A 26,340-nucleotide genomic window follows, 5' to 3' on the forward strand; every position below is an offset into this window, starting at 1 on the left:
GAGCTTGATGGCGCCGCCTCCTGTCAGAAGAGAAATAAAGTTGAGCGAGGAGGAGGTCGATGCAAAAAGGCGCTCGTCCGTAATGAAGTTACGCTGAAAGTGCTCGAAAGTGACCCGACCGAGGCCACTTCACCTCGAGGATTTTACATTTTTCCAAACCGGTAAGTTCATTTAAGTTTTCTTGCCCTTTTTTTGTCGTTGCTTGTAACATAAACGATAACAGCGGTAAAATAGGGGTCACCACTCCCCCCCTCCATTTACCCCTGTATATATATATATATATATATATATATATATATATATATATATATATATATATATATATATAATAAAAATGCTTGAATTAACATTAAAACAGCGCTTTTTTTTTTTTTTTTTTTGCTTTGGGATACCTTGCAATTACTATTTGTCAAGTGTCAACTACTTGAAATGTACTTATTTTTGTGTTGTTTTAAATATAAGTATTGTAAGTCGCTATTGTGCAGCCAGTGTTTACAAGGTGCGGCATACCGACAGTACTGTGCAGTTGTGTGTGGTGATGCTCAGCTTCGAGGATGCGAGCTGAAAATGACCCAATTCTTAGCTCATTGTTGGCTTTTGATATAGATTTTATTTATTATTAAAATGACTGCAAAGCTGATAATTGCTTATAAATATAAACACATTTTGCCAGGGATTCATTCGGTCTGCGAATGTTGTGTCTACAGTATTTAACATGTAGTTTTCAGGAGTTATTGGGTTTGTTTTGACTTGCCTGGCAGCGCGTTGGCGCAGTAGAAACATGACAAGCCTGGCCAAGCCACACCGGTCTGATGTGGTTACGGCTACTAATCTATGGTTAACATGGTTTAAGGAGTTAGCATGTCTGTTTTGGGTAGCCCGGGAGCTCGTTGAGGCAGCAGCTAGTCGGGGTAGTAAGCTTCACCGGTCTTCTTTGTGGCTACAGTATTTAATATAGAGTTTGCTCTTTAGGAGTCTGTTCGGACTCTTCTGGCAGCCCGTTTAGGCACGAGATTAGTCGGGTTGGAATCAACTGCACCTTCTGTTGGTGGCCCTCCCTTGCTACCATAATGAACTGTAAATTTGTTGATATGAGTCTTAGATGGATAAAGTTTCACGTGATCCGCATGTTAGATGCATTTATGAAGCGCAGCCCTTATAGTTAAGATGATTTTCTTGTCGCGTTTGATCAAATGAAGTGTTTCCAAGCACAAATTTGTGTTCTTGGAACTCCTGCCTTGAGATTTATTTAGTTGTTTACAAGTTTTTTGCTTGAATAACATTAAAATCTTAATTCCATTTTCAATAATTGGCCTGCTGTGAGCACAATTACAGACTGTTTTGTTTCGTGGCTAGTTTTTCCATCCTTAAGTTGGAAAAGAGTGTCACTCCAATGTGGCAGGAAGCGCTTCCTGGCGGGCCCACGCTCGTCTCTTCCTGAGGGGTCTCTTCAATCCCTTTTATGGTTCCGTCCTGGAGAGGCAGGAGCATTGCAGCGATCAGGCGAGTCGTGACAGCCGCCGCTACAGCGAGGACGGGAAGCTTCTGTGCTCCGCTCCTGATTACTGGCGGTTTTTCTTGGCCCACTTTCCAACCAACCCACCCCCACACACGCTCCACGTGGAAAAAAACTCAAAGCCGTGAGATCTGTGCATGTCAGAGCTCCCAACATGTGAGCCCACGGGACACAAAGAGTGATTTGTGGAGGAAAACAAAAATGCGTCATTTTTGTCCAACAGTGCGACCTCATCATTACCAGAAGGAGGCCCGACCTTTAGTCCACTGTAGCTGGAGTGTCAACAAAAGGCCACATGACATCCACAAGTTAGTTCACTGACAGCCTCAAATCCTGAGCTACGTTGAAAATACTTCTCCAAAGTGACGTCGTTAGTCATTCTTAGAAAATGAGGCATAAGCCTTAAAGCAGCCGTTCGAAGGCCCTAATAATGCCACAGACACCCTAAACAATGTTGGTGTGCTTTCTTTGTTGGACACATTTGAAATGTAGTCATTTTTAAGTTAGTCCTAAATGAAGGCCTTACTTAGCCATAAAAGTGACACAAAATCCTTCCAAGTATTTGGTAAATTTACGATGAGTGTTTTGCATTTTAGCCCATTTCGATTTTGGTGTTTGCTAATCAATGTGGCAACTTTTTACTAGACTGGCCAGTTGTATGATGCACATCTGTGCCACAGCTGTACCTTCTCATTAGTTTGTGTGAGTGTGTGTGCGCGTGTGGGTTCTCGAGCCAGACAATTCGACACTGGGTCAAATGATCTCAAATCCGTATATACATTTGCGCCATCTGGTCGGGGTTAAAATACACGGTTTCGGCCTGGTTTAGCAGTTCTGTTTTGTACGACTCAGCCTGGTCGTGAGACGTGAACATGACAGACAGTTGTTGAAAGTCGACGAATGATATTGAACTCAGTATGGTTGGTATTGCAGTCATTGTATGCCTATAGCGAATTGGCCTTTCATTTCCACCAATATGCTACAATTAGCCACATAGGGAAGCCAAAAACTCGCAACTTGGTCGGCCACTACAGTGGGAAGGTTTATGTACATTTCAGTACGTTTAAAAGGTTGTTGTCCTGTGTTAACATTGAGATTGGAATCTTAACATCTACATAACGTTTCTTTCATAGGTTTTCACCGCATCCAGTCCAACGCTGGAGTAGCACGCGGTGTGTTTTATTTTGTCAGTGTGAAAGGCAGAGGGGATGCGGGTCAAAAAGGTCAGCGGGGATGTCGGTACCAGGCACTTTTGGGAGTTTGGGAGCGATAACCTGCTCAGGAATGTGCGTCGGGTGGGTCGAGGAGGCCCGCTGTGTGCTATTAACCCCTCGCTAAACCTCTGGAAAGCAATATTTTTCTCAGCACTGTTGCCATAATGTCATAATATGATAGAAAATCACGGGGGAAATCTCAACGCAGGATTTGTATTATTACGTTAAATGAGGCGAAATGGAGAGCCGCATGCGAGCAGTTAGCACAGGGGTGGGGTGAAGTAGGACATTATCAAGAGTACTGTAATATTTTTGACATTCATTTCACAGATTTTTCCTAGAATTGGTCAATTAAAAATCATAATGTATTTGTTTTTTATTAAGTGGTCTAATGGATTCATTTGTTTTGTTGTAAATAGTTCAATAGTAACAGTTTTTGTATTCATGGCTCAAAATGTATTGAACTCCTGGCCCAGTGAGAGGGAAAATATTTGGATTTTAGCGGTATAAGCTTTATTTTTGTCTTTGTGTGTATGCTAGGGTAGAGGGCTAGCAGCTGACCAAATAGAGCTTGCACCCCGCTGTGATGAGTGCTTTTCCATCATCCTGTAGAGAAAGAAAATTAGTCTTTGGGAAATTTTACATCGAGAGTCGAAAAGTCGAGAGTTTTTGTAACAGGCTTCTTGTGTTGTGTTGTGCTAACGACACAGGAAATGAGGTAAAGCCTACAATGATGTGAACAAGGAAAGCCACTGTCCTCACGTTAGTTGAGCTCATGCCCGTCGCGGGGAAAATCGTCATCCATAAGCGTCTGATGGACGAAACGTTACAGAGACAATGCCCACTTGGACATGCCAGAGCGACGTGGCACTGGTTGTGATTTTTTTTTTTTTAACTAAAAATATAGGTTGTTATAAATATTTTCGTACTCGTAGTTTGTCGCTAGCAGACTTAGTCCCTAAACTCCCGCGAAATGACTTTCTGCAAGCTTCCGCTTGGTCAAATGACTTTTTGTTGTTAGATATTGAGCATCATCAGTTGCAAGCACAATGCCAAGCCCAGGATGGAGCAGAGCAAAGTACGCCCCCCACTGTACCCTGAAAAGGTGGGAGTCAGTTCAACTGCTGCACCTTTTCCACAAGTGACTTTCTTCTTCCCTGCCAGGTGATTGGAGGAGAAGATGATGTCTGACGCCAGCGAGATGTTGGCGGCCGCCTTGGAGCAAATGGACGGGATCATCGCAGGTAGGAATTGGGGGGGGTGCACATCTGGAAAGCATTGCAGTGCATGCTGGGAATGTGCCCCCCAAAGACCCCCTCATTTCACCCCTACCTGCTATGTAATGTGAGCCCCTCTGAATGTGAGCTTTGGAATAACGTTCCTGTTTCTGCTGCTGCTACTGGACGGCTTCCTTCTTGGGAAAAAAAAAAAAAAACAAGTTTCCATTGTTCCGTGGCGGGATGCATGCTAATGATTATTCAAGCTTTGGCACTTTTGCGCGAAGGCTTCACTTTTTTTTTCCGCTGACCTTTCCAATGGGAAGGAGGATCACATGAGAAAAAGCCCTTCCCCCCACCACCACAACCATAACCATCCCTGCAGAAAGCACGGCCATCGTTGTTTTGATATTGAAAGATGACGAATAAAAAAAACAGTAGGGCCTGAGGCTCAGAGCTAAATGTACACATTGAGCCAACACAATAAAAGATCATAAGTATGAGTGTGTCTACATGACAGAATTGCCTGGGGAGACTTGTCACATGAACTTGTCGCCATTCATTTTTACATTATTATTACTTTCTTCAATCTTCTGATTGGCTGAATGGTTTTTGTTTGCGTTTCTTTGATGATTTGATTCAGTTGCAATGCACGTCAAACAGAAAGGTGACTCTTTGTTGTGCCGGGCTCGGATACCGTGGACTACTCCTACGTCCTTTCTTCAGGCTTCTGATTGGTTAAATTGTTTTTGGTCACCTGTTTCATAAGTGGTGACTTGTTGTTGTGCCAGGCTCCAAGGCCATGGACTACTCCAACGGACTGTTCGACTGCCAGTCCCCCACGTCGCCGTTCCTGGGCGGCCTGCGGGTGCTGCACCTGCTGGAGGACCTGCGGGCAGCTCTGGAGCTCATGGAGAACGCAGAGCGGGACAACCTACGCTGCCAGATCCCCGACACCACTGCCGAGGGCCTGGCCGAGTGGCTGCAGGGACGAATGGTAAACGTCTTCGCTTGCTGCAGTTTCGGCTTATCTGGACGCTATCCAGAGCGTGACACAAATGTCTAAACTAGTCGGCGGAGACACTAACCAGGCTCTAGAAGGCCTGCTCTGGCTGTGTCGCCTCGCTAAACGTTGTGCTATGACGTGCTGAGTGACTGATGGGTCTTCCAGACAAGAAAGGAAATAGTTTCCATCGGCCAAACTCGTGCTGTATTTTTTTCTTCCACCAGTGGTTGTGTTGTCAAAATGAATGCAATTCTGGGAGCAAGAAATGGGGGACTCGAGCCTCGACTTGACTCGAGTCCAACAGAAATTGCCAATTGCAGGACTTTGCCCTCATAACTTGGGACTTGCTTGAAATTGCAGGTTAAGATTTGAGCCTTACTTATGACTTGCAAATATGTGATTTACTCCCACCTATGCTTGGAGGATCTACAAAGAAAAATCGTACTTTAATCATTACTTTAAAGAAACTTAAGAAGGTTGTCAATGGTTACAGACAAATGGCCACAGCTCAGAGGCGGTCTACCAAGAGCGCTTGACCAGACTGGAGAGTGACAAAGAGTGTCTAATTCTTCAGGTTGGTCAGTCAAAGTGTCTCCTATCGCCTTAGTTTTCATTTTTAATGTGATAAAAGTTACAGGACCATTTTAATTTGGCTATGAGATTCTGGAAAAGCTCGAGATTGATCTTGAAATGTGTCCTTGAACACAGTATGATGATGGTCTTGTAGGTCAGTGTCCTGACAGACCAGGTGGAGGTCCAAGGGGAGAAGATCCGGGACCTGGACAACTGCCTGGACCTTCACCGGGAGAAGCTCTGCGCCTCTGAGGAGCTGCTGCAAAAAGTATGAATGAGAAAGAACATCAATTGCAGTCCAACATAACGAGCGTTTGCGTCTGATCCAAAGGAGTTGCTGACCCGCTCGGCACTGGAGACCCAAAAGCTGGAGTTGATGACGGAGGTATCGGGTCTGAAGCTGAAGCTGAGCGCAGTGGAGAGGGATCACAGAGATAATGAGGTAGTGCACCCCACTCGGCATGTCAGAAGATGTTCCAAGCCTAATGTAAGTACTACTTACTTCTACATTGAGGCATGAAACTAGTCAGCCCTCAATTGTTTGTTTGTTATAATGGTCCATGCACACTTCCTCATCACGATTAACATTTACGAAGGGTGGTCTTGCAATATCTACTCTGAACTTGAAATTTGTCCCACAGCAAGCAATCTTTCTTTTCAGAACCAAACTAGTCGGGCCTGAAATAACTTCGCCCTCGGCTGGACACTGCCGAGTAGTGAAAGCCATCTTGGCGTCGTTAAAATCCCACCCAATTCACAAATAGTTAAAAATCGATGTATCATACCCATCTAAACCCAACATGCATCAGTCTGTGCAAAGCGTCATCTTTTTTAACCGATCTGTGCACCCTTGTTTCCACCTGGCTGGCCTCCCGGTCATTGTTTTGAGTGTCGCCGAGGTCCATCGCGCTCAGTCGGTGTCATGTGACAAGAAAGAACCCCGAGCCGCCCCGTGTGCCACTCAGGCAGCTGTTTCCTGCCCAAAAGTCCAGCATCAACACCATAAGGCCACGTCTGGGAAAATCACACTCTTCTTCCTCCTCTGCAGGACTTGTACCGGGAAGTAAGCGAGTTGCGTTTGCGCGTGGCTGATATTGAGAGTGAGCGTCTGCAGTGCGACAGGAAAACCAAAGCTTGTAAAGTGAGTGATTTCTTTTTTTTTTTTTTTTGCCCCCATCCACCCACGGTGACTCTCGCTCTTCAAGTCAATTGTATTCATATAGCGCCAATTGATTGTAGCAGATGTAAAAGTGTGGCCGTGTCTTGACAACTTTTTTTGTTCATCCATCCTCCGCTCTTAACGTCTTTCTCTGCTACTAACGCCATGTCAAGGCTCCGAAGCGGACTGCGGGAGCTGAGGTGAAGGTTTGAGCTCCTCATCCGCTTCCTCTTTGTTGTGCCCTTCGAAACCCGCCGCTTCCTCCTCACTGCTCTCCCCGACTTTTCTCCACTCTGAATCTAAGTGCTTCCACCTCTGCCACCAGTCACCTACACACCACAACTCCGCAGTAAGAACACATTTGAATGAACGCTTCGTCGGCGCAGTTGTGTGACTTGAATTAACTTGCATGCAGGAAGAGCTGCAGCTGCTGCAGCGGGAGTTGGAGGAGCGAGAGGCGGAACTTAGGAGGTTGAAGGACGAGAGCAGACCGAGGGCAACGGAGGTGGGAGAGAGAGGTGATGTGACGCAACATACACATCAACTCACTAAAAAAAAAAAAAAACACTGGAGGACAAAAGCATGACTTAAAAAAATGACTTGGGAAGGATTTTTCTTCCAAGTCATTTTTTTACAAAAAGTAACAAAAAAGTTAAAAAAAAAACCACGAGTGAGAATGAAACATTAGTTTAAAAAAACAACTTTTAAAGTGATACTGACCTGAAAAAAAAAAAAAAGTAAAAGTGACTCAAATAACAGCACTACTAAGAACAAAGGTCATTTAAAAAAAGAGATATAGCTAATACCAAAGCTTTCACCCAGTCTGTTTTACTCAAAACAAGACTAAAACTTAATGACTGCAATAACAACAATATAACAGAAATAGAAAAGAGTAAACGGAAGTAGAATGTTGGATGAAGAGCAATTTTGCGCGGATTTCTTCTATTTCGTCACAGTCTTGGGAAATACACGGTAATGAATCCACTAAAGTTCAGTCTGAGGCTACTCGACTTCCTCGTTTCTTGTTTATTGTCAGCACTTCAGTCCAGTTATTTGCCTTCTGTACAACCTTTTGCCATTGTTAATCTCTTCAAGATGTCTTCACGCCAGTAGGAATATTTGCACAGACGTGCTGTGATTGGATTGGCTGCTTGCATTCTGCGAAATACTCAAACAAATGCGACATAGTAACCGTGCGCATCTCGGCGTGTGTTTGCATTCAACACAAAGTTGCTCAAGTGCGTTTGTGTTCCTGCCAGATGCTGAAATGTCCAAGATGAAGACGCTGTTGGACTCGCTCATGTCGTCCAACGATGAGAAGGTGCGGCAGAAAAGAACACACCACATCACATCAAGTTCCTCACGTCTTTTATTTGTTTTGCCGCCAGGAGCGAAGGATCAAAGAGTTGGAGAGCACGCAAGTTCTGGGTAAAATCAAAGGTAGAAACCCAAAAGTCATTCAAGTCTTGTGGACAAAAGTATTGTGACACGCCCAACCACGAGTCACTGTATGTTTGACATGAGAGAAAAAAACAAAACATAAATCCCTCAGAAATAATTTCTACTGCTATTTATAGTAGTACTTCAGTTTGTTTCGTGACCATGCTTGCAACTCAAAACACTTGTATCTCAAATCATTTTTCCAATTAAACATCCGCAACATCAGTGCTAATTCCGTTCGCCTGTCTATGGTGTTTTGCATTGTTTGTTAGCATTAAGCTAAACGAGCAAAGCTATGTGGCTGTTTTACTGTAGTTACATAATATCGAATTATTTTTGTTTTGTTTCATTGAAGTCCCAAGTCTTTTCTAAATTTAAAATGTTGCCACCTTAAATGGGCAAAAAAAATGACAAAATAATTCCCACAGCTGCACTAAAATAGAAAGTTTTCTCACACAAAGCAACTAAAACTTTTCACAGATGCAAGCCCATGTTTTCTCAAAAGAGTGAAAGAAAACATGTCCAAATACTTTTGTGTGGCGTCCCCTCAGAGAGTCCGAAGGAAGACGACTATGCCGACATCCAAGATGATCGGTCGTTTCCTGCCACTGCCGAGGTCAGGCTGGCGTCGGAGGGCGAGACAGGAAGGCTCTCCGTGGAGGTAAACACAACCCAGCTGTCTCACACACACACACACACGCTGACCCGCTGCACACTTCCTCTCCACGTCAATTACAAATCCAAAGCTCCTTATTATGAATTCTGCCGCTTTTGGGAAAATATGTCGTGACTTTTAATCCTGTTTTTCTTCCTCATCCTCGCTGCAGTCTCGTCCAGGCATCACCGTGCTGGATGAGATTAAGGAACTCGATCGAGAGCGACAGCTGCAGGCGGTCGAGAGGTATTGCATGCAAGTTTGCTTTTTTTTTAAATTGTTTTTTTTAATATTAATAATACATCCATCCATCCTTTTTCTGAGCCGCTTATCCTCACAAGGGTCGCGGGAGTGCTGGAGCCTATCCGAGCTATCATCGGGCAGGAGGCGGGGTACACCCTGAACCGGTTGCCAGCCAATCGCAGGGCACACATAAAGAAACAACCATTCGCACACACATTCACACCTTCGGGCAATTTAGAGTCTTCAATTAACCTAGGATCCATGTTTTTGGGATGTGGGAGGAAACCGGAGTACCCGGAGAAACCACACAGGCACGGGGAGAACATGCAAACTCCACACAGGCGAGGCCGGATTTGAACCCGGGTCCTGAGAACTGTGAGGCGGATGTGCTACCAGTCCACCTTTCGCCTACATTATTTACTACTATTCTACTATTCATTATTTGTATGAAATAAATTGTATTTGTATAATGTTTTTATTACATAAAAAATATTTTCTATCTACGCTCATAGTATATGGTATGTTTTTATTTTATATTATGTTGAATTATACATCAACGCTTACAACCTTAAATATGTCTTAAATCTTCTTTATTGGTATTGTTAACTCGTGTGATTTCAGAGCCTCTGAGGTGGCTTCAAGCAACACCAATGAGCAGGTTAGCTCAGCTCGTCATTGTGACACCATCACTGCTGTGTTTTTTTGTCCTTGTGTGGCTCCTGGTGGGAGTAAGAAATCCAACCCACATCCTGTCTTGTGTGTTTTCATCATGTCTTTGCTTCCCTTTAAAGGCAAAAAGCAAGTGTCGATCTTTGGCCAGTGAAGACACTTTCGGGGCCAAGAGGGTCCGCGCATCCTTCGGTCGAGGATTTTTCAAACTGCGAGGAGGCAAAGCCACGAGCAGCACACCAAACCTCGGTCAGACAAAATACACTCAAGAATTCATTTAACACTTGCAGTTGATCATCTCATGTTTGGACATGATGTGTCGTATTATGACATCGTTTTTAAGATGACGTGATGTATCGGAAGACTTTCCTGATGTATGGTACGACATCCGAGACGCTGACTTTTTAACAATTACTCGTTGCAGCCGAGACGGAAGGCAAAGTGCCGGAACACCTGGACTTGGCCGGCTCTGCTTTGCCCTTGCCGCCTGAGAGCAAGAAAAAGTCCAAAGGCTTGAGGAAGTTCTTGGGCAGGTAGGGAGCCAGCTCAACGCCATCCTACCATCTCGCCATCTCGCCCCCCACGATGCGGCTTTTTTTCTCAGGCTGAAGAGAAGCCACTCCACATCCTTGAACCCGGACGACGAGGCCGCATTCCGGCGCGGGGGCGTCCGGGCCACGGCCGGGCCTCGCCTGGGTTGGTCCGCATCTTCGGTCAGCGGCCTGGACGTCCCCTTTTCACAGTGGACCCGAGAAGACGTGTGCGAGTGGCTCCACGAACAAGGCCTGGGCTTGTACGCGGAACCGGGTCACAACTGGATCCAGTCGGGGCAGAGCCTGCTGCAAGCCTCCCAGCACGACCTGGAGAAGGTCGGTGCACATAAACTGAGACATTATTAATGTGAAATGATGTTTCATGTGATAGTTTGAAAACATGACTGTATGTACATATTGGGAGGCCGTATAATATCACATGATGTTTTCAATAGAGTATGCCATTATTGTCATGATGTGTAGTAAGACCTTTTTTAACACGGCATGATGCATAGTAGGACATTTGTAACATAACGTGATGTAGAATATGATGTAGAATATATTTATTTGATGATCCATCAAAATCAATGTTTTTTGAATATGACATGATGTTCAGAAATAATGGGGTGTTCTTCGAATAGGGCAATGAATGAAAGACATTGAATTTTTCATTTGTTCTCCCCAGGAGCTGGGCATGAAGCACCCTCTGCACAGGAAGAAGCTCCAGCTGGCCCTTCAGGCTCTCCACTGCCATGAAGACCTCCACAAAGGCAAACTGGACCACAACTGGGTGACACGTAAGTGGGCCTCCGTTTTGGAGACGTGGAGGTGAGCGTTACGGGATGTCAACGGTACCGCGTGTGTTCCAGGCTGGCTGGACGACGTGGGCCTGCCGCAGTACAAGAGTCACTTTGATGAGGCCAGAGTGGACGCACGCATGCTGCACTACATGACCGTGGTCAGAACCGCACACACGTTTTCATTTTCATGATCTGATGTTTCGTCAAGACATTTTTTTCAAAGGACGTGATATGCAGTACAGTCTGTTTTTAAGTATGACATGTCTAAAACGACACACACTGCGGATGCCCACTATTCACGGGGTGGAAAGGGAACGGGCCGAACAGCGAATAGCGAAAATCCGCAGATAATCGACGGCCATTATAACTGAATTGAAAACAAATATTGATTCATTTTTTAAGTGGGGATGAAGTGCCAGTACGCATTTTCAGCTTCAGTTCCCCCTCAAAAAAAAAAAAAGAAGCAGCGAATAGGTTAATCCGCAGGTATGGGGAAGTCCACTGAAGTATAAACTTGTCGTGCTGTACTTGGCTGTGTTTTAGGAGGATCTCTTGTCCCTGAAGGTGGGCAGCGTGCTCCACCACCTCAGCGTCAAGAGGGCCGTGCAGGTCCTGCGCCTCAACTCCTTCCAGGCCGACTGTCTCCGGCGCCGCCCCACCGACGAGGTAAAACGACCGATCGTTCGACGACGCTCACGAATTGACGTTACCTTCTCGCCGTCTTCAGAAGCGCACGCGACCGGCCGACGTGATCCAGTGGAGCAACCACCGAGTGATGGAGTGGCTGCGCGCCGTCGACTTGGCCGAGTACGCGCCCAACCTCAGAGGCAGCGGTGTGCACGGGGGCCTCATGGTGAGGACGTGGCAATAGCAGTCTCAGGCTCAATATTTTTCAATAAATAGGTTAGGGATTGCCTATAGATGCCCTAGGATAGCACCAAATCACTACTTTTATATTACGCAGGGCTTTGGCCTGTCCTAAACTCATTTCAACTTGGTTCCTGGGCACCAAGATGGTGCCAAAGCACTACTTTTATCACAGACAGGGTTTTGTCATCTTGTGGCATCTTAGGGCGTTTCAGAAAGAGACAAAAAAGGAGCAAATTGAAAATGTTCTGTGAATAACGGAGGATAGGTTACTGCGGGTGGGTCTGACCGTAACCATTTTTTGTCTCATCCGGAAGGTTCTGGAGCCCCGCTTCACGGTGGAGGCGTTGGCTCTGCTGCTCAACATCCCGCCAGGAAAAACGCTGCTGCGGCGCCACTTGGCGACGCACTTCCACTTGCTGGTGGGAGCAGACGCGCAGAGGCTCAAGCGGGAGTGTCTGGAAAATCCTGACTACGTCGTGCTCACGGCCGCGGCCAAGGTCAAGGTGGGACACCAGACCGTCACCGTTTTTCAAGTTTTCAAGGCCATTAAAAGATGTTTGGGAGGCAATTTAAAGACGAGTGAAAGATGTTCTAAAAACAATTGAAGGGCATTTGAAAGGTGTTTTAACGCTGTTTTGAGAGCGGTTTAAGGGAGCATTAAGACAATTCAAGAATTAGGAGCTTTAAAGGCGTTTTTTTTTTTTTTTTTTTAAAGACATTTTACAGGCCTTTCATACAAGTTTATACAATTATACTTTTAGAGATGTTTTAAAGGTGTTTAAAAGCATTTTAAAAGGAGAGGAGTTTCAAATGTTTTTTATGTTTATGAGTTTTAAATGTGTATTACATTTATTTTACAGGCCTTTAAAAGGCATATTCTAGCCATTTTGAAGAGGTTTCAAATGTGTATTAAAAATGTTTTGAATCCCACCTTTTTGTTTCTGCGTCCGGCAGCCGAGACGTCTGTCGTTCGGCGGCTTTGGAACGCTCCGGAAGAAACGTCACGACGACGGCAACGAGTACGTGTGCCCCATGGACGCGGGCGGGCGGCTCAACCGGGACCACCCGGAGCAGCTGGAGCAGGTTAAAGCGCTTCTGGCCTCGTCGTTCTCCCGATGGTGTCATTCTCCCGCCGATAACACGTTTGTCTTGAGCCAGATGGACGACTCCGAGGGCGCCGCGAGGCAGATCGGAGCCTTTTCCGAGGGAATCAATAATCTGCCGGTGAGGAAATGCTCATCGAGTGAATGAATACCTTACCATACCTCACCCACTGTCTGCTTTCAGAGCATGCTGGAGGACGAGGAGGTTTTCGGGGAGATCTCAGCAAGCCCACGAGAGGGCAACCGATCCGATGACGACGCCGCGAGACTCGACAAATAACGCTACATTGTGTGTGTATGCGTGGTTGCGTGACTGTTTGCATGTTAGAGGAAAGAAGAAGTTATTTGGGAGATCACTTTATTATCAAACGTGCTGCATACAACTCAATACTGCATTTTTTTTTTTTTAGCAATAAACAATTGAACAAAGCTTTTATCATTTTCTTTTTGTTGTTTTTGGAATAAATACTGTTACTCGGGTAAGTCAAATATTTGATTTGCATGAGTTCTTAATTCTTGTAAGAATGTTCAAAAAAAAAAAAAAGCCTTTCATAATGATTCATTTCTACCAAAAAGTACAATTAGAAGCGTGACATATTTCAAATGTTTTAAAAGTGTCCAATGTTTTACTCATGAAGGTCGGAGTAAGATCACAGAGCTCCTGCGCTGACGCGTTGCACTTTTCTTTACAATTTTCCTCATCGTGTTGTAAAATGCGAGACCGCGTGCTGTCTTGTTGTCCTTGCAATTTTGTATTTACGATTCATTCTCGGTGGGCGGTAGACCAGCGACAGTTGTTTTCAGTTACTAATTGTACGCTTCTTTTCTGTTTACTTTGACGTATTCCGTGTATTGTTATGACATGATTTGAAAAGGAGGCCTGGTCATAATATCGGTTTCTATTTTCTGGCTAAATAAAAGGTTTTGATTTATTGGTTGACTAAGGTTGGGAAAATAATGACATTTTATTTGCAAAACAATAAAATAATTCTAATAGGAATCTTTTTAAAAAAAATATTCCTTTACGCAAAATAAACTACAAATTGAATTTCAAAAATATTTCAGTAATAAATATTTAAAATGGATTGGAAAACATGAACAAAGGCAAAGTTTTCATCAATATTTTAGTAGAGGGGTTATATTGAGATACAGTATTCATATTTCCCTTGTCATAGTTCTAGTCCTAATTACGTATTTGAAAATTCACGGGTAGGTTTCCCACAGGCAGAATTATTGTGCAAACGGATCTCCATTTTGTGCACCTTCCTCCTGTTACTTCTCGTCCATCCTCATCGTCGTCTTCGTCTCCCTCCAACGCACCCGCGCAGGTAACAATTACAAATGTGCAATTAACTCGACGAGTGCGCGCTAAGTGCAAAACAACATTGGACCTCCAAAGCAGCTTCAATATAAAGCGACGTCAGTGTGAGTCTTTGGTGTCTTTTTGCCTTTTGCCTTTTGCCAAAGCAGACGAGCTAGCACGTAGCCTGATTGAAGCCACTTCTTGGAGGGACTGACTTGGTAATGGAACTTGGCTACATTTAATTATCGATAAAGGCCTACTGTTGCACTACTTGGAGAGAGGCCTCGCTGACTGCTCCCAGTTTTTGAGGGTGTACAATAGAGAGATCTTTCCAAGACTCCCTCATCATTCCAATGCCAATTAAACTACAATTATGGCTAAAAATCAGCAGCAGCACCTCGGATAATACTGTGTACCAACATTAAAGTACAGCCGCTAAGGCTTCAATGGTACATGAAAGTTGAATTAAAAAATACCGAAATGTTTAAAAGCAAACAGTTCAAGATTAAATGCAAATATATTGAGCTCAAAAGTTATATGCGACCGGACTGTACTTTTTTTTTTTTTTTACCACTAGAGGGAGCCTTGTAATCACGAGCCACACTTTGATAATCACTGCCACAAGAATTAAAAGGTTTTACAAATACAATACGGAATGTTACAATCAATTCACTTTTTTTTTTCCCCCCCCCAAGAGATTATTTTTTTTTTTACTTTATGTGAGTAAAGATTTTATAGTTCAACTTCTTTCCAAGAAGAAAGATATATATTTTTTTTCAGGATAAAACGTTACGAGAATAAAGTCATAGTTTTCAAAACTATAGTTATAGTTTATATAATAAAGTTGAAGTTTGACAAAGGAAGAAAGTCATATTTTACCAGGTGCATTCAAAAAATACAACTTTATTCTCAAAGAAATGTCTTATATTCTTGTAACAGTGCACCATTTGCTAATATATATATAAATATATATATATAATTCCTGTAATAATACGTTTTACTCTTAAGGAAAAAAAAAAACACTTTACTCATGCAGGGATGTCATATTTATGTATTGTGATGTCACAATCATATCGGAGCTTTTGATTGGCCTAAAACTAAGGTAAGGAGGAGTCATTGGTTTCGTATGTTTGTTTTTTAATTGGTCCCAATGTGTAGGTATAAATGTTTTTACATAACACAACATAATAATTGACATAAACATCAAATTATTTTGCAGACCCTCGCCAGGGATGAAGCGGAAGATGTCTCCGGATTTGGGATCTTCCCAAGATGCCCCCCGGCCTTCATTTGTCCTCCTGCAGATGCCGGTGGTCAGCGCAGAGCTCCTGCCCCCCGAGGTGGACGTCACCTGGACGGTGACACCCTACTGCCTCAGCGCTCACCTCACCCCCAGGGGCGGCGCCGGCGGTCCAAACTGTTTCGCCGCACACAACTCGTGCCTCATGCTGACTGCCCCCCGGCTCCCGCAGCCGCCGCCCGTCGCCCGAGCCCCGGTCCTCCCTCCTGTCCCTTCGCTTCACACCTGGAGTTCTCACCACGTGGACATCTGTGACAGGTTCCTGCTGGGGATGTGCAGGGGCCCCGACTTGTGCAAGATGCACCACACGCTGTTCCCTTTCCACTGGCAACTGTACAGCAACGTGACGCGGCGCTGGGTGGACATCAGGCCCTGGGCCCAGCTGCTCCTGGAGCGCATGTACTGCAACGTGGACCGGGAGACCGTCACCCTCAAAGACAGGTGAGTCCGATTTTAGCCTGCCAAATATCTGTTGTGACTGAGCAAGATAGTCTGACTTGACTTTTGACAAGACATGACTCCTCCCATTTCTTGGCGCCGGTAGCTCTGATCTCGTCCAACCTTTCTCCGCAGGTACGCCAGCTTCGACCTGCTTCTGGATGACATGGAGATAGTGGACACATACAGATACAGTAGTGTCAGGCGACTGAGAAACTCAGAGAGTCGGCTCTTGAACCCGCACTTTCCCTGCGAGTGGCGCATCTATTGGTGGAACAACGACGGATGGGAGGAGTATGACGAGGTTCTCGTTTACCTCAATTTTTCTACCACTTACGAGGTCCTGAGTTGAGAAGCACTTGGCAAGATCTCAATAAATATGTGCAAAATATAACCAAACAGACTCAATTCAGCAACGCAGTCAGCAATTTGGGGGGAGACATTATTATGCTTTTTTGAGCAAAATACGACATTACAACATCTCCTCCTGACTACATTTGCTTTTCCCCAGTTCACTGTCCTGGGAGAAAGGTACTGGGGTGGAGTGTTGAAATCAACCCACCTCCGAGGTAGTACCAGAGGCATAATTAAAGGTCCCATATTTTGGCTATCTAGACCTCCATAGAGTGACTCGCTAACATGGACTTAGTAGAAAAGTGTCACTCTGGTTTTGTCACAGTGTCCAGAAAAGCTACTTCTGTTTGACCCAGTTTTGTACCCCCTTTGTCCATATTTGTCTAAGACCGCTCCCTTTCCTCTGATCGGTTGCGTCCGTGTAGAAGATACACGTTGGTTATGTTGAAAGCACTGGCTCGGGAGCAAAGAGGGAGGCAGAGATCTTCGCTAGTGATGTAGATAAGCTTGAGAATTTCAAAACACTTGATCTCACACCTCTTTGCAGAAAAAAACCTCTGGAGCTCAGCGTGAACGATTTAAATTCATATTTTACATGTTTACTGAGGCACCATAGAGACAATATTACATCCCAAATACTAGAACAAGTTGGATTGGCAATATACAGGACCTTCAAGGCGGACTTGGTGTACCCGAGAAGGTGCAATATTTTCACGAAGACTTTGTCCCTCCATTCCGTCAGGAGCACCGTTCATGATTCTGTCTAATTGACGCACCACGGTGATTGGATGTAAAGATGTGGGGTGGTGATGTTTTCAGGCTGTGTCCGCCCTGCTCTTGCAGAAGATGTCCGCCAAGGAGGTGGAGTGCTCCTTCACGGTGGGCTCGCAGGAATACAAGGTGAACTTCATTACCATGAAGCAGAGCAACGTGGCCTCGGGCTTCGAGAGGGACGTCCGCTGCCGACCCGTCTACCGCCCGCTCGAGTCCCTCCGCCCTCACCTCAAGTGGGTAACTCGTCCCGTCAAGTTCTGCTTTTCCTTTACACGTGATGGATCTTTCGCCTTACTCTCCTGAATCAGGACAGTTGTCCAGACAGAGCCCATCCAGCATGCTTACCATCCCAACTTCAACATGGACCCTTTAGAGGACTTCACCACGTGGTATCCTCCCATTTGGTGTCTGACCTTGGAGCAGGATTGTTGCGTAATAGACGTTCCGGCCGGCACGCGGGCCTTCCTGGCGGTCCAGAAATTGTTCTATGATAGCCTGTCTGAGACCAAGGTGGATGTCATTGTCATCCAGCAGGTCCAGAACTTCCTGCATTGGGACAAGTACCAAAGGTACACAACCCGCAAACACGTCAGAGGCGTGATAAACATATAATTGGCATTGTTTTGCACTGGTAGGCACAAGGTGTACATGCAGAAGAAGCACGTTGGCTCCGGTGAGCGTCTGGAGCGTCACCTTTTCCACGGGACAACCCGGAAAGCGATCGACGACATCTGCCGCAACAACTTCGACCCGCGCGTGGCCGGCACCAACGGAAGTCTCCTGGGTTACGGCTCCTATTTCGCCACCTCGGCCTCTGTGTCCCACTTGTACACTGACGAGACGCCGCCCCATCAGCTGCGCCATATGTTCTTGGCCAAGGTCCTGGTGGGGAAGGTGACCAAGGGGGAGCCCAACTACCGCCGCCCGCCCCCAAATGGCTCTGAGACCTGCTTCTACGACGCCTGTGTGGACTGCGTGTCTGATCCCAATATGTTTGTGGTTTTCGACAGCTGCCAGTGTTACCCGTACTACCTCATAAAGTACAAAGACCTGAATGCCGCCGTCGAGATCTGAGGGCTGTCAAATCTGTGAGTTTTACGTTCACTTAAGATTAAGTTATACAATTGTGGGAAAGGAAAAAATACTGTGAGGCCCTTTTATGTCCCAAACATTTTGATTTGGGTTGTTGAGCACAAGTACTTCGGTGAAGGTTTTAACCTCCTAGTCTCAGTACTTGCAGAAATGTTCCCTATAAATCTTGTTTTCTGTTCAAATGCATTGCACTTTATTGCGAAATGGTCATACACTAGTTTTGTTGTTGTTAAGAAGCAAATCTATTAAATAGCTGTTGCTCAAAATGTTTCACAGTTTTATTTGGCCAGTTAGGACAAATTTGTGATATGACAACTTTTTTTTGTTTTTATTTACAGTACTTATTTATAATCTGTGCAATTTTGCATGCATGTCAACAAGTCACAAAGCAAAAGCTATTCACAAAAACTGAAGGTAAGAATAATGCACTTGCCATACAAGACAAAAGGATAATAAAATATGAGTTATAATGGTTGAGCATGTCTGGTTAGGCGCTTTGTCCTGAGGGTAGCGCTGCAGGAAAGCCCAGTTTGATTCCGACGGCGGGCAAGCGGAGTCCTCATTCATTGAAAAACGTTAACCTCATTTGCCAAATTCACTCGCACGCCAGCTTGCTGTCGAAACTGGACAGGCCGATGGCGAAGGCCTGCAAGGCGCACATGGGGTAGTTGTAATCCAGTGTGAAGATGTCCTCAGCCACTCGGCCAAACTGCATAACGATGTAGTCAGCTGATGCGGACGCAAGAAGACGGACGGGTCAATCGTCCCGCAGAGGATGAGGACGTCTTGAAATTTTGGGGTGTCGGACACTTACGTTCATTGTCGTGGACTATCTGGAAGTTCTTGATGGAGGCCTGAGTAACGCGCCCGTGGAAGTTGAGCACGTAGGACTGCGTGTCATCGTTCCACACGGGCGCCTTGTTGTGAAGCTCGATCAGGTTGTCCAAGGAGTGACTTTGCCAGCGGCTGAGCAGGCTCTCCTGCTCCTGAGAGGCAACGAGAAGGGAGGGAGTATAATACTGTGGCAGAAACTCAACCGAAAAGACAGCGACTGAGGTGGCACCAGAGCTGGTTCGCAGTAGAGACAAAAAGGTGGTGCCAGACTAGGTGACTCGACCGTGTGTGGTCATCACAGCTCCCTGACTACAGGTCTCGGGTGCAGTGATCACTGATCACAGGTCCCTGGTTCGGGCACCAGAGGTCCCTGATGGGGTGATCACAGGATCCTGGTGTGGGTCACCAGAGCTCCCTAACAACAAGTCCCCGGTGCAGTGACCACAGGTCCATGTTGTGGTCCCTGGTGAGCTCACAACAGGTCCCTGGCATGAACTTTAGACCGGCATTTTACTGCAAGAAGCCAGTAAACTCTCGTCGCTGTCACTGTTAAAATACTGTCGCTGATACTGCCTCAGTGGGTAATGGGTCGGTGACTCACGTTCTGGGGCCTCACGGGCACTCGCTCAAAGTTGCCATTCATCCCCGGGATGATGACAGTCATCTTTCGCGGGCCCTTGAATCCCAGCACGTTGGTTTCCTGGCCGACGGCGGAGAGAAGGACGAATGAGCAATTGGTGTAAGGCGGTGGTTTTCGTGCATCACTCACGTAGCAGACAGCGGCCAGCTCCTGCCGAGTGTTGCTGTCATCCATGGCAGCGAGTTTCTTACAGGGGTTGGCGCCGTTGTTGTACACAGTGAATTTGGTGCCCATAAGGTTGGACCTGACAGAAAGAACACCCGTAACGACCGCTACCAATCGAGGTCGGATCTCCTGGTTTTTTACCTCAGCTTGCCGATGAAGCTCTCTCCTTCTCGTGAGAGATCGGTGGGGTCTACTGAAATGAGGTAGTTGGACGTCTTGCTCTTCTTCCTCTTCCTACCTGCCAACAAGAAAATCTGAGGGGGAAAACGAGCAAGTCAGTCAAGCGCCACGACTTGGATTAGATGTGAGTCGGCCTTACCTTCTTGCCGTCCTCCTTCTCCATGTGCATGTAGTATGTGGGGTAGAGACCGCGATCCATGCCCTTCTTGTCGCGGGTGATCCGGCATTTGACTGTGGCGCCACGTGGCGCAGGAAGCAACACAAACTCCTCTAAATTGGACACCTCCAGAAGAGACGAGCTCCTGGAGGAAGGCGAGCCGCCAGCGACTGCCTCCTAGGAAGAGTTTGCACAAGATCCGGTGAGATGTGGCGAGCGAGACGCCGAGCATCATCGTAGACCCGACTGCTCACCGGCTCCTTGGAGCTGGTGGCCGAGGCGGGCCTCGTGGTCTCCTCGCCGGGCGTCGGGGATCGCGGCCGCTCTTCCTCATTGTCCTCACTGGATTCATCAAAGTTCATGCTGCCAGACAGACCTGGCCGAGGACATTTTCACTCCACAAACACCTCCTAAAAAAACTCCCAAGTCTTGTTTCATCACCTTGTTTCCGCAGTAGTTCGTGGATGTCCGTCTTGGTTTTGTGCGACGTCTCTGTATCTCCGGCCTTCTCTGTGTCCCCAGCGGCCGCGGCTGGAGAGGGAGGCGGCGGAGGCTGGGGCTTGAGCGGGGTCTGATTCTTAACTTGGCCCTGGGACTGGTTCGTGGAAAGGATCTGGATTTTCATTCCCTTTTTGGGAGTTGTGGATCCCAGAAAGGCTGCTGGACCATTAATACCTATGAGGAAGCAATGGGAGTTAGAATCTGGAGGGGAGAGAGGGGTTCTTCTGTCTTTCGCTGGTCTCACCGTCCACAATGATGTCGTTGGCATTGCCGAGAGGCGAATCCACCAGCGGCGCCTCCTCTTCGCCACGCCGCGTGCGGGTCCACCGGGGCCGGGCCTCCGTGTTGGGCTGTACCATGAGGGGTTCCTGGCGCTTCCGCCGCTGCTTCTGCTCCAGCAAGGACCTCTGCGACGGCACCCAGAGATAAGTTGCACGTCGAAGTCATTCACGACACAACGTTAGTGCACCGCCTACCTGTTTCTCCAGCTTCTGCTGCATGATGCTGTGGTGATCGTCAAATCTGCTGCGGTGACGGGAAGGGAAAAGGAGAAGCGTGACTGAGTAACGGGACATTGGGTGGGCAGTGACGAGCTGTGCATTTGGTACCTGGACCTTCAGTGGGGATTTACCCGACTTGATCCGACCTCCGACTACCGCTATTATTACATCACAATTCTAGCAAACTGCGCACCACTGGGTGGCTGTTTCTGTCTTGAGTACACCCACAGAAAAGTCTGAAAAGTGAGGTGTGAGGTGCTCCGAGGCCGGAAACTGAAAATGAAGGAAGCATAGGCGAGAATACCGCCGGCGCGTCAGGGGCTGGTGGCCTCACGTCGCTTGGCTACAGCGAGAAAGGGCAACAGCGGGGAGCGAGGGCTCCGAGGCGGACCCTTCCGCGGGAATACTTCTTCTTGTTTAATATGACAAATGCTGCAGGAGTACAAAGTGTTGGTCTGGATACTTGAAGGATTTGTACTTAAGCAGCGCTCCTCACTCCGAGCAAAATAAGAGCAGTTGTCGCTGATAGGGTGGGGGGTGCGTTTACCTTGTCGTCGTTGTTGAACTGGACCCGAAGCTGGCGGCGCTTGAGGGTCTGAGAACATCCATTTGCCGAAGGAAGAGAAGGAGAGAGAAGCGTTTCAAGCAGTTTTTGTCACTCTGGGACCCGCATGATCCTGTTATCCTGACTCACTTGTAAAGAGGTTTAGAACAGTAAAGAGACTGCAAGCCACTGGAACTACATTGAAACTTGTTCAAACATAAGTCTTCAACATATTTGAACACACCCGAAAAATGTCATGTGTTTCACAGAAAAGTCTGCTTATTTCTATTGCGCAAGGTGGCGGCGCTATCGTGAGTAACCGACAAGAGAAGCCAGTACCTAATCGTACATAGCATGCACATCTGCGCCTGTGTGACTTTTCTTTTGACTGCGGATTCTATATTTCGTCCTTCTGCTTATTTCTATTGTGCACGGTGGCAGCGGTCAGGGTAACCGGCTCGCGGCGCAATCGCAGGGATCTTTCTCAGCCATACAGCGCAGTCGTCTACAAGCACAATACAAAACATATTGTTACATTGGTAGCACTCTGACATTGCGTAATATTGCGTAATACCGTTTGTTGCCGATGAATGCAGTGTTCCCCTACCTTTACCGAGTATTTTACATTTGGAAAATCTCACGGCACACCACTGAACAAAAATGGCACAAATGCACAGGTTAATTGGACCTTCTGCCATCTTGTAAAAGCGCATTTAATTGTTCTGCCTGTCACTAGCCTGCTGGGCATAAGAGCATCACGAGTGCTTGCTTTTCAGCCGTTCCAAACACAACGGAATCTCTGCGTCTCACCTGTACGACCAGCGACTGTAGACGGGCTGCGACTCCATCCTGGTTTTAAACGACGCTCATTCCCGCCGCGGAGCGCTCTGAGATACCCGCTCGTAATGTGTGGCGCTAACTCAAGACGCGGGAGAGAATGGCTGACTGACTGGCGAGGTGGAGTAGGAGGGTATCGTTGTCATGACATCCGCGCGACGCACCAGGATCGGCCAGGAATATGGTTGAAAGGGAAAACTCAAGGTGCGCGTGCCCGCCAGGGAAGTAAACTTGACTTCCTGACTACCTTCCTCCAACTTTTTGAGCAAATGCCCTTCTTTTTTACCAGAGTATTGACTATTGCCACAAACACTCACCTATAGGATTCCCCGCACCTAAATCTCGTTGCTAGGAGACCAACATGATGCAGCCTTCCGTGTGAGAGCGACAACCCCCCGAGTGCTCGCTTTGTGCGTTTGTCCTCAGAGACGCCGTTAAAGTGACACGGACGTCGACTGATGAGGATCGAGGGGACGTGCGGGAGTAATTGCGTGGAAAGACGTTGACAAGAGGCAGTAATAACGCCGTATAGCACCTGAGCTCTGCAGTCTTTCCCAGGTGCCTTCGGCTCAGAGGAGGGACACCGGTCACCTGTCGATCGCAGCGCACATATTGACAAAAAGGCGCTCACAATTGAGTCCTCAATGACGCAAACATGCATGTACTTGGGAGTGTTGGAGGAAGCCAGAGTACGGGGGAAACATGCAAAGGCCACATGGGAAGAATGAGATTCGAACCCAGAACCTCGCAACTGCAAGGGGAGACATGCTAAGATGCGTGTGCCTCGCTCATAACGCTGCATTATGGACTAAATATTCATACAAGGAGAAGAGAAGCGACTAGTCGGTGATGCATTTTAGCTGGTTTTAACCATGCCCAGTGATGATTGTATTTCATCATCAAAAGGGACAATTGACGACAATAACAACGTCACAAGTGGCTTCAAATCCAACGTGTCACAATGTTTAAGATCATTATTAGAAAAGGAATGATGCGTAGAGCGGATTTTTTTGTTTGTTTTTTTATTTTTTAAATATTTTGTGACATTGCTTCACAGGAATGCAGTTGGAAACAAAACGCAGCAGGCGAGCAAGTCCAAGCACGCATAAGCTATCCCCCCCCCCCCCCCCCCTCCCTTTATGACTCAGTGAAGTGCAAACTCATGATTAACTGCATGAAAAGCGCAATTTTATTTGTTTTGTTTGTTTCATCGAACAGGGCAAAAGTCAACTAAAACACAAACTGACACCGCGCACTCGCTTTTGCGTTGTCAGCAACGTTCAACGATGGATTCCGGCCTTTTTCTACTTTAGTTCCGAAAAGTTAGCCTCTAAAGTCGCTCATCGCCACGGAAAGTTTGGACTGCCTCTTTACCGTTAGCACTTAGCATTAGCCCCGAGTCGTCTCTTTTTCGTCTAAAAAGTTACGATCGACTCGTTTTTCGCGTGACAAAAACGCCGCCGTATCCATGGCGACTGACCGCTTGCGAAGGAGACACATTACAAAGTGACTAAAAGTGAGCATCAAGTGGTTTGTTCTTACCTGATGCTGTAATAACTCATGTTTATCCGTGGTTGCTAGGGAAGAGCTTCGTGCGGACGTTTTTCGCCCAGGAGCAACTCCGTCCCTAGTAACCGCACGCGCCAGCAAGGGGCGTCCTCATTGGCGGAAGACTCAACCCGGCCGCGCGTGATTGGTGGACTATGCGGAAGGGGGCGGGTGTAGTGGTACGCACGAGTTTTCGTCGTGTTTTGACTTTCTCAGTCACAAAGTGAACGTTTTGACGCCAAGAGACTAATTAAAGGTTTGTTGCTGATTTTACAGTCGTCTCCTCTTCATCGTGCTGCTATGCATTATTTTGACATAAAAGAGACAATGTTTATAATTTATTCCACAGTTGATAGGAGGGAAACTACACCAAAACAACATTTGCAACATTTGTAACACAGTAGACATAATTAAGTCACGCAATCACTTGGTCTACAAAATGAATGATATACAAGACATAATGAAGTCATACAACCCCTTTAAACTTGTTTTATAGATGCAGTGCACGCCTCCGGTGCTGCCTCACAGTTTCATGGTGCAAAAAGCGGAAGACACGAACATAATCCCTGGATGCTGGCTAAAACGAGGTCTAGAGAGGTGCACTGAAATGTCCCCAAAAATAAATGAACCCTTAGAAATATTGGAAAACTCCAATTGTCTCAGTTTTAGTGCATCAACCCGGGTTTAAATCTCATGTGCGGAGTTTGCATGCTTTTGCAGCTTCCTCCCGTATTCCAAAAACCTGCGTGCGCCATTCAAGGGTCCAATTTTCCTGTAGTTGAGAACATGAGCGTGAATGCGCCGGCTCACTTGTGACCCCAACGAAGAGAAGTGCGAAAGAAGATGGCTGCATGACTGATTTATACGCAACAAAATCAGTAATCATGTCTCAGCGTAAACTGGCGACGAGCTTGTCGCATTCCGCCAGCCGTCCTCTCGCTTCCAACGTGGCCATCGACTGCGGCCGCCGCCTCCAGGTCACCTTCAGGCCGTAGTCGCGCTCGGGCGTGTCGGGCACCAGCACGTCGGGTGGCTGCCAGCTCGGCGGAGTGCGCGGTAGAGCGAGGAGCCGGCGTGCGGATGGAGAGGAGACGCCACCGGCTTTGAGTGTTTCCTTTGGAGTGTCCACATTAGGTGTTGCCCAGAGGTTGGAGGAGGCACCGTCATTCTGCTTTTTCAGGACTCGTCTTTTGGGCGCGTCCTGGCACGCGACGCTTTTGAACGGCCGTCCCGCAGAGTCCGTCACGCGGCTCCCGCTCGCTGTCTCCACGTGACGATGTCGAGGGTGCCCGTTCGACTGGAACAACAGCGAGGGGAACTTGCCGGCGGGCTTCCTGGACAACTGGGTGCAAGTGTCCCGGATGCCGGTGACCGAGTCGCGCTTCCTGCGCCTGCCGCGTCTCGCCGGCGGGGCTGCGGCCTCCACAATCGTGTCAAACTGTGGGTTCACCTGAGAAAAGAAACAAGGAATCAAGTTAACTATTTGCCATAAAAGAGTGAACCCGCTAGTATGACGCGAAAGATTCACTGAAATGAATATAAATCCATTTTACTGCATTTAAAACATTTCAATTGATTTGAGAGGGAAGTGTTTTTCTGGTGGTATTCGGTGGTAAAAAGTTGGAGAAGCACTGTCAAGTTACCCAGGAGGCGAGATTGCTGCGTGTTTGCGTTTCAGTGAAGAATTGTTTGGGGTGCAGCGCAGCCCGGACCTCAGGACCGGATTGGAGTCTGGCGCCGCACACAGGCCGCTCGACGAACAGCAACGGAGGCTTCGCAGTCTTGGAGCTTTTGCGAGGCATTAAAAGACACCATGTCCGCAGACCTGGAGGATATGGAGGATGTCGAGTCTTTTCCTTTGAGTTCATCTCAACATGACACGTTCGCAGTTTCAGATGCGCATGTTTTACACTGACGACGCGCTTCCAAAAGGATAACATGATCTCTGTTGTATTTAGAACCAATCTCAAAGTTTGCTCACCTTAAACATGATCTTCTTTCGTTGCATTGTAACCATATAACTTATATTTAGCAGTTATTTTGCTGTTTTCGCTCTACTTTTCGATACCCTGAAGTTTTGATCCAATGTATTTCCTGTTACGTCTAGTTTCACATCCCATTGGCCAGGACTTTTCCCTGCCCGGCTACCATTGGTTGGTTGTCAAACCATGCACG

The 26,340-nt window shown here is 46.8% G+C and overlaps 4 protein-coding genes across 12 annotated transcripts; 2 read left to right on the forward strand and 2 right to left on the reverse strand.

The window, feature by feature from the left end:
- Positions 1-22: 22 nt before the first annotated feature.
- Positions 23-13,930, forward strand: LOC133471650 (liprin-beta-1-like). 5 transcript variants are annotated; one of them, XM_061761380.1, is made up of 26 exons: positions 23-161; positions 3,895-3,974; positions 4,739-4,944; positions 5,447-5,527; positions 5,681-5,794; positions 5,858-5,968; positions 6,575-6,667; positions 6,859-6,891; positions 6,990-7,034; positions 7,101-7,203; positions 7,945-8,006; positions 8,074-8,125; positions 8,677-8,786; positions 8,953-9,026; positions 9,645-9,681; positions 9,815-9,941; positions 10,117-10,225; positions 10,297-10,561; positions 10,911-11,022; positions 11,095-11,183; positions 11,569-11,691; positions 11,753-11,878; positions 12,210-12,398; positions 12,850-12,978; positions 13,054-13,119; positions 13,183-13,930. In XM_061761380.1, the coding sequence occupies exons 2-26, from the start codon at positions 3,911-3,913 to the stop codon at positions 13,276-13,278; spliced, it is 2,616 nt and encodes an 871-aa protein (XP_061617364.1). In that variant the 5' UTR covers positions 23-161; positions 3,895-3,910; the 3' UTR covers positions 13,279-13,930. The 5 variants fall into 5 exon arrangements, with proteins under 5 accessions (XP_061617364.1, XP_061617362.1, XP_061617367.1 ...); XM_061761378.1 differs by having other exon boundaries at positions 12,850-13,119; XM_061761383.1 differs by lacking the exons at positions 6,859-6,891; positions 6,990-7,034.
- A 100-nt stretch (positions 13,931-14,030) lies between these two features.
- Positions 14,031-18,525, forward strand: LOC133471654 (protein mono-ADP-ribosyltransferase TIPARP-like). 4 transcript variants are annotated; one of them, XM_061761397.1, is made up of 7 exons: positions 14,031-14,423; positions 15,521-16,042; positions 16,175-16,343; positions 17,213-17,400; positions 17,476-17,736; positions 17,803-18,061; positions 18,178-18,525. In XM_061761397.1, exons 2-7 carry the CDS (start codon positions 15,534-15,536, stop codon positions 18,274-18,276), a joined length of 1,485 nt encoding a protein of 494 aa, XP_061617381.1. In that variant the 5' UTR covers positions 14,031-14,423; positions 15,521-15,533; the 3' UTR covers positions 18,277-18,525. The 4 variants fall into 4 exon arrangements, with proteins under 4 accessions (XP_061617381.1, XP_061617377.1, XP_061617379.1 ...); XM_061761393.1 differs by having other exon boundaries at positions 14,056-14,423; positions 17,803-18,525; XM_061761395.1 differs by having other exon boundaries at positions 14,056-14,326; positions 17,803-18,525.
- Positions 18,526-18,573: 48 nt separating this feature from the next.
- Positions 18,574-24,285, reverse strand: tulp3 (TUB like protein 3). 2 transcript variants are annotated; one of them, XM_061761401.1, is made up of 12 exons: positions 24,160-24,285; positions 21,784-21,831; positions 21,213-21,258; positions 20,981-21,143; positions 20,677-20,910; positions 20,490-20,611; positions 20,218-20,412; positions 20,040-20,152; positions 19,863-19,977; positions 19,695-19,793; positions 19,074-19,245; positions 18,574-18,988 (listed from the first exon to the last, which is right to left on the reverse strand). In XM_061761401.1, exons 1-12 carry the CDS (start codon positions 24,177-24,179, stop codon positions 18,855-18,857), a joined length of 1,461 nt encoding a protein of 486 aa, XP_061617385.1. In that variant the 5' UTR covers positions 24,180-24,285; the 3' UTR covers positions 18,574-18,854. The 2 variants fall into 2 exon arrangements, with proteins under 2 accessions (XP_061617385.1, XP_061617384.1); XM_061761400.1 differs by having other exon boundaries at positions 21,213-21,261.
- Positions 24,286-24,490: 205 nt separating this feature from the next.
- Positions 24,491-26,298, reverse strand: rhno1 (RAD9-HUS1-RAD1 interacting nuclear orphan 1). The gene is made up of 3 exons (XM_061761403.1): positions 26,147-26,298; positions 25,809-25,990; positions 24,491-25,615 (listed from the first exon to the last, which is right to left on the reverse strand). Exons 2-3 carry the CDS (start codon positions 25,965-25,967, stop codon positions 25,055-25,057), a joined length of 720 nt encoding a protein of 239 aa, XP_061617387.1. The 5' UTR covers positions 25,968-25,990; positions 26,147-26,298; the 3' UTR covers positions 24,491-25,054.
- Positions 26,299-26,340: the final 42 nt, after the last annotated feature.

Source organism: Phyllopteryx taeniolatus, chromosome 22, assembly GCF_024500385.1.
Source record: "Phyllopteryx taeniolatus isolate TA_2022b chromosome 22, UOR_Ptae_1.2, whole genome shotgun sequence".
Classification (NCBI taxonomy): Eukaryota; Metazoa; Chordata; class Actinopteri; order Syngnathiformes; family Syngnathidae; genus Phyllopteryx; species Phyllopteryx taeniolatus.

Bases quoted from the DNA above. Each gene is read 5' to 3' on its own strand.
- LOC133471650 (XM_061761378.1), top strand. From the start codon at position 3,911: ATGATGTCTGACGCCAGCGAGATGTTGGCGGCCGCCTTGGAGCAAATG. The intron at 9,027-9,644 runs GTATTGCATGCA...GTGTGATTTCAG, and splicing joins CAGCTGCAGGCGGTCGAGAG to AGCCTCTGAGGTGGCTTCAA. The intron at 9,942-10,116 runs GTCAGACAAAAT...TACTCGTTGCAG, and splicing joins GAGCAGCACACCAAACCTCG to CCGAGACGGAAGGCAAAGTG.
- LOC133471654 (XM_061761393.1), top strand. From the start codon at position 15,534: ATGAAGCGGAAGATGTCTCCGGATTTGGGATCTTCCCAAGATGCCCCC. The intron at 16,043-16,174 runs GTGAGTCCGATT...CTTTCTCCGCAG, and splicing joins ACCGTCACCCTCAAAGACAG to GTACGCCAGCTTCGACCTGC. The intron at 17,401-17,475 runs GTGGGTAACTCG...CTCCTGAATCAG, and splicing joins TCCCTCCGCCCTCACCTCAA to GACAGTTGTCCAGACAGAGC.
- tulp3 (XM_061761400.1), bottom strand. From the start codon at position 24,179: ATGAGTTATTACAGCATCAG. The intron at 21,832-24,159 runs GTAAGAACAAAC...GGATGTTCTCAG, and splicing joins ATGAGTTATTACAGCATCAG to ACCCTCAAGCGCCGCCAGCT. The intron at 18,989-19,073 runs GTAAGTGTCCGA...CGTCCGCATCAG, and splicing joins GATAGTCCACGACAATGAAC to CTGACTACATCGTTATGCAG.
- rhno1 (XM_061761403.1), bottom strand. From the start codon at position 25,967: ATGCCTCGCAAAAGCTCCAAGACTGCGAAGCCTCCGTTGCTGTTCGTC. The intron at 25,616-25,808 runs GTAACTTGACAG...TTCTTTTCTCAG, and splicing joins GCAGCAATCTCGCCTCCTGG to GTGAACCCACAGTTTGACAC.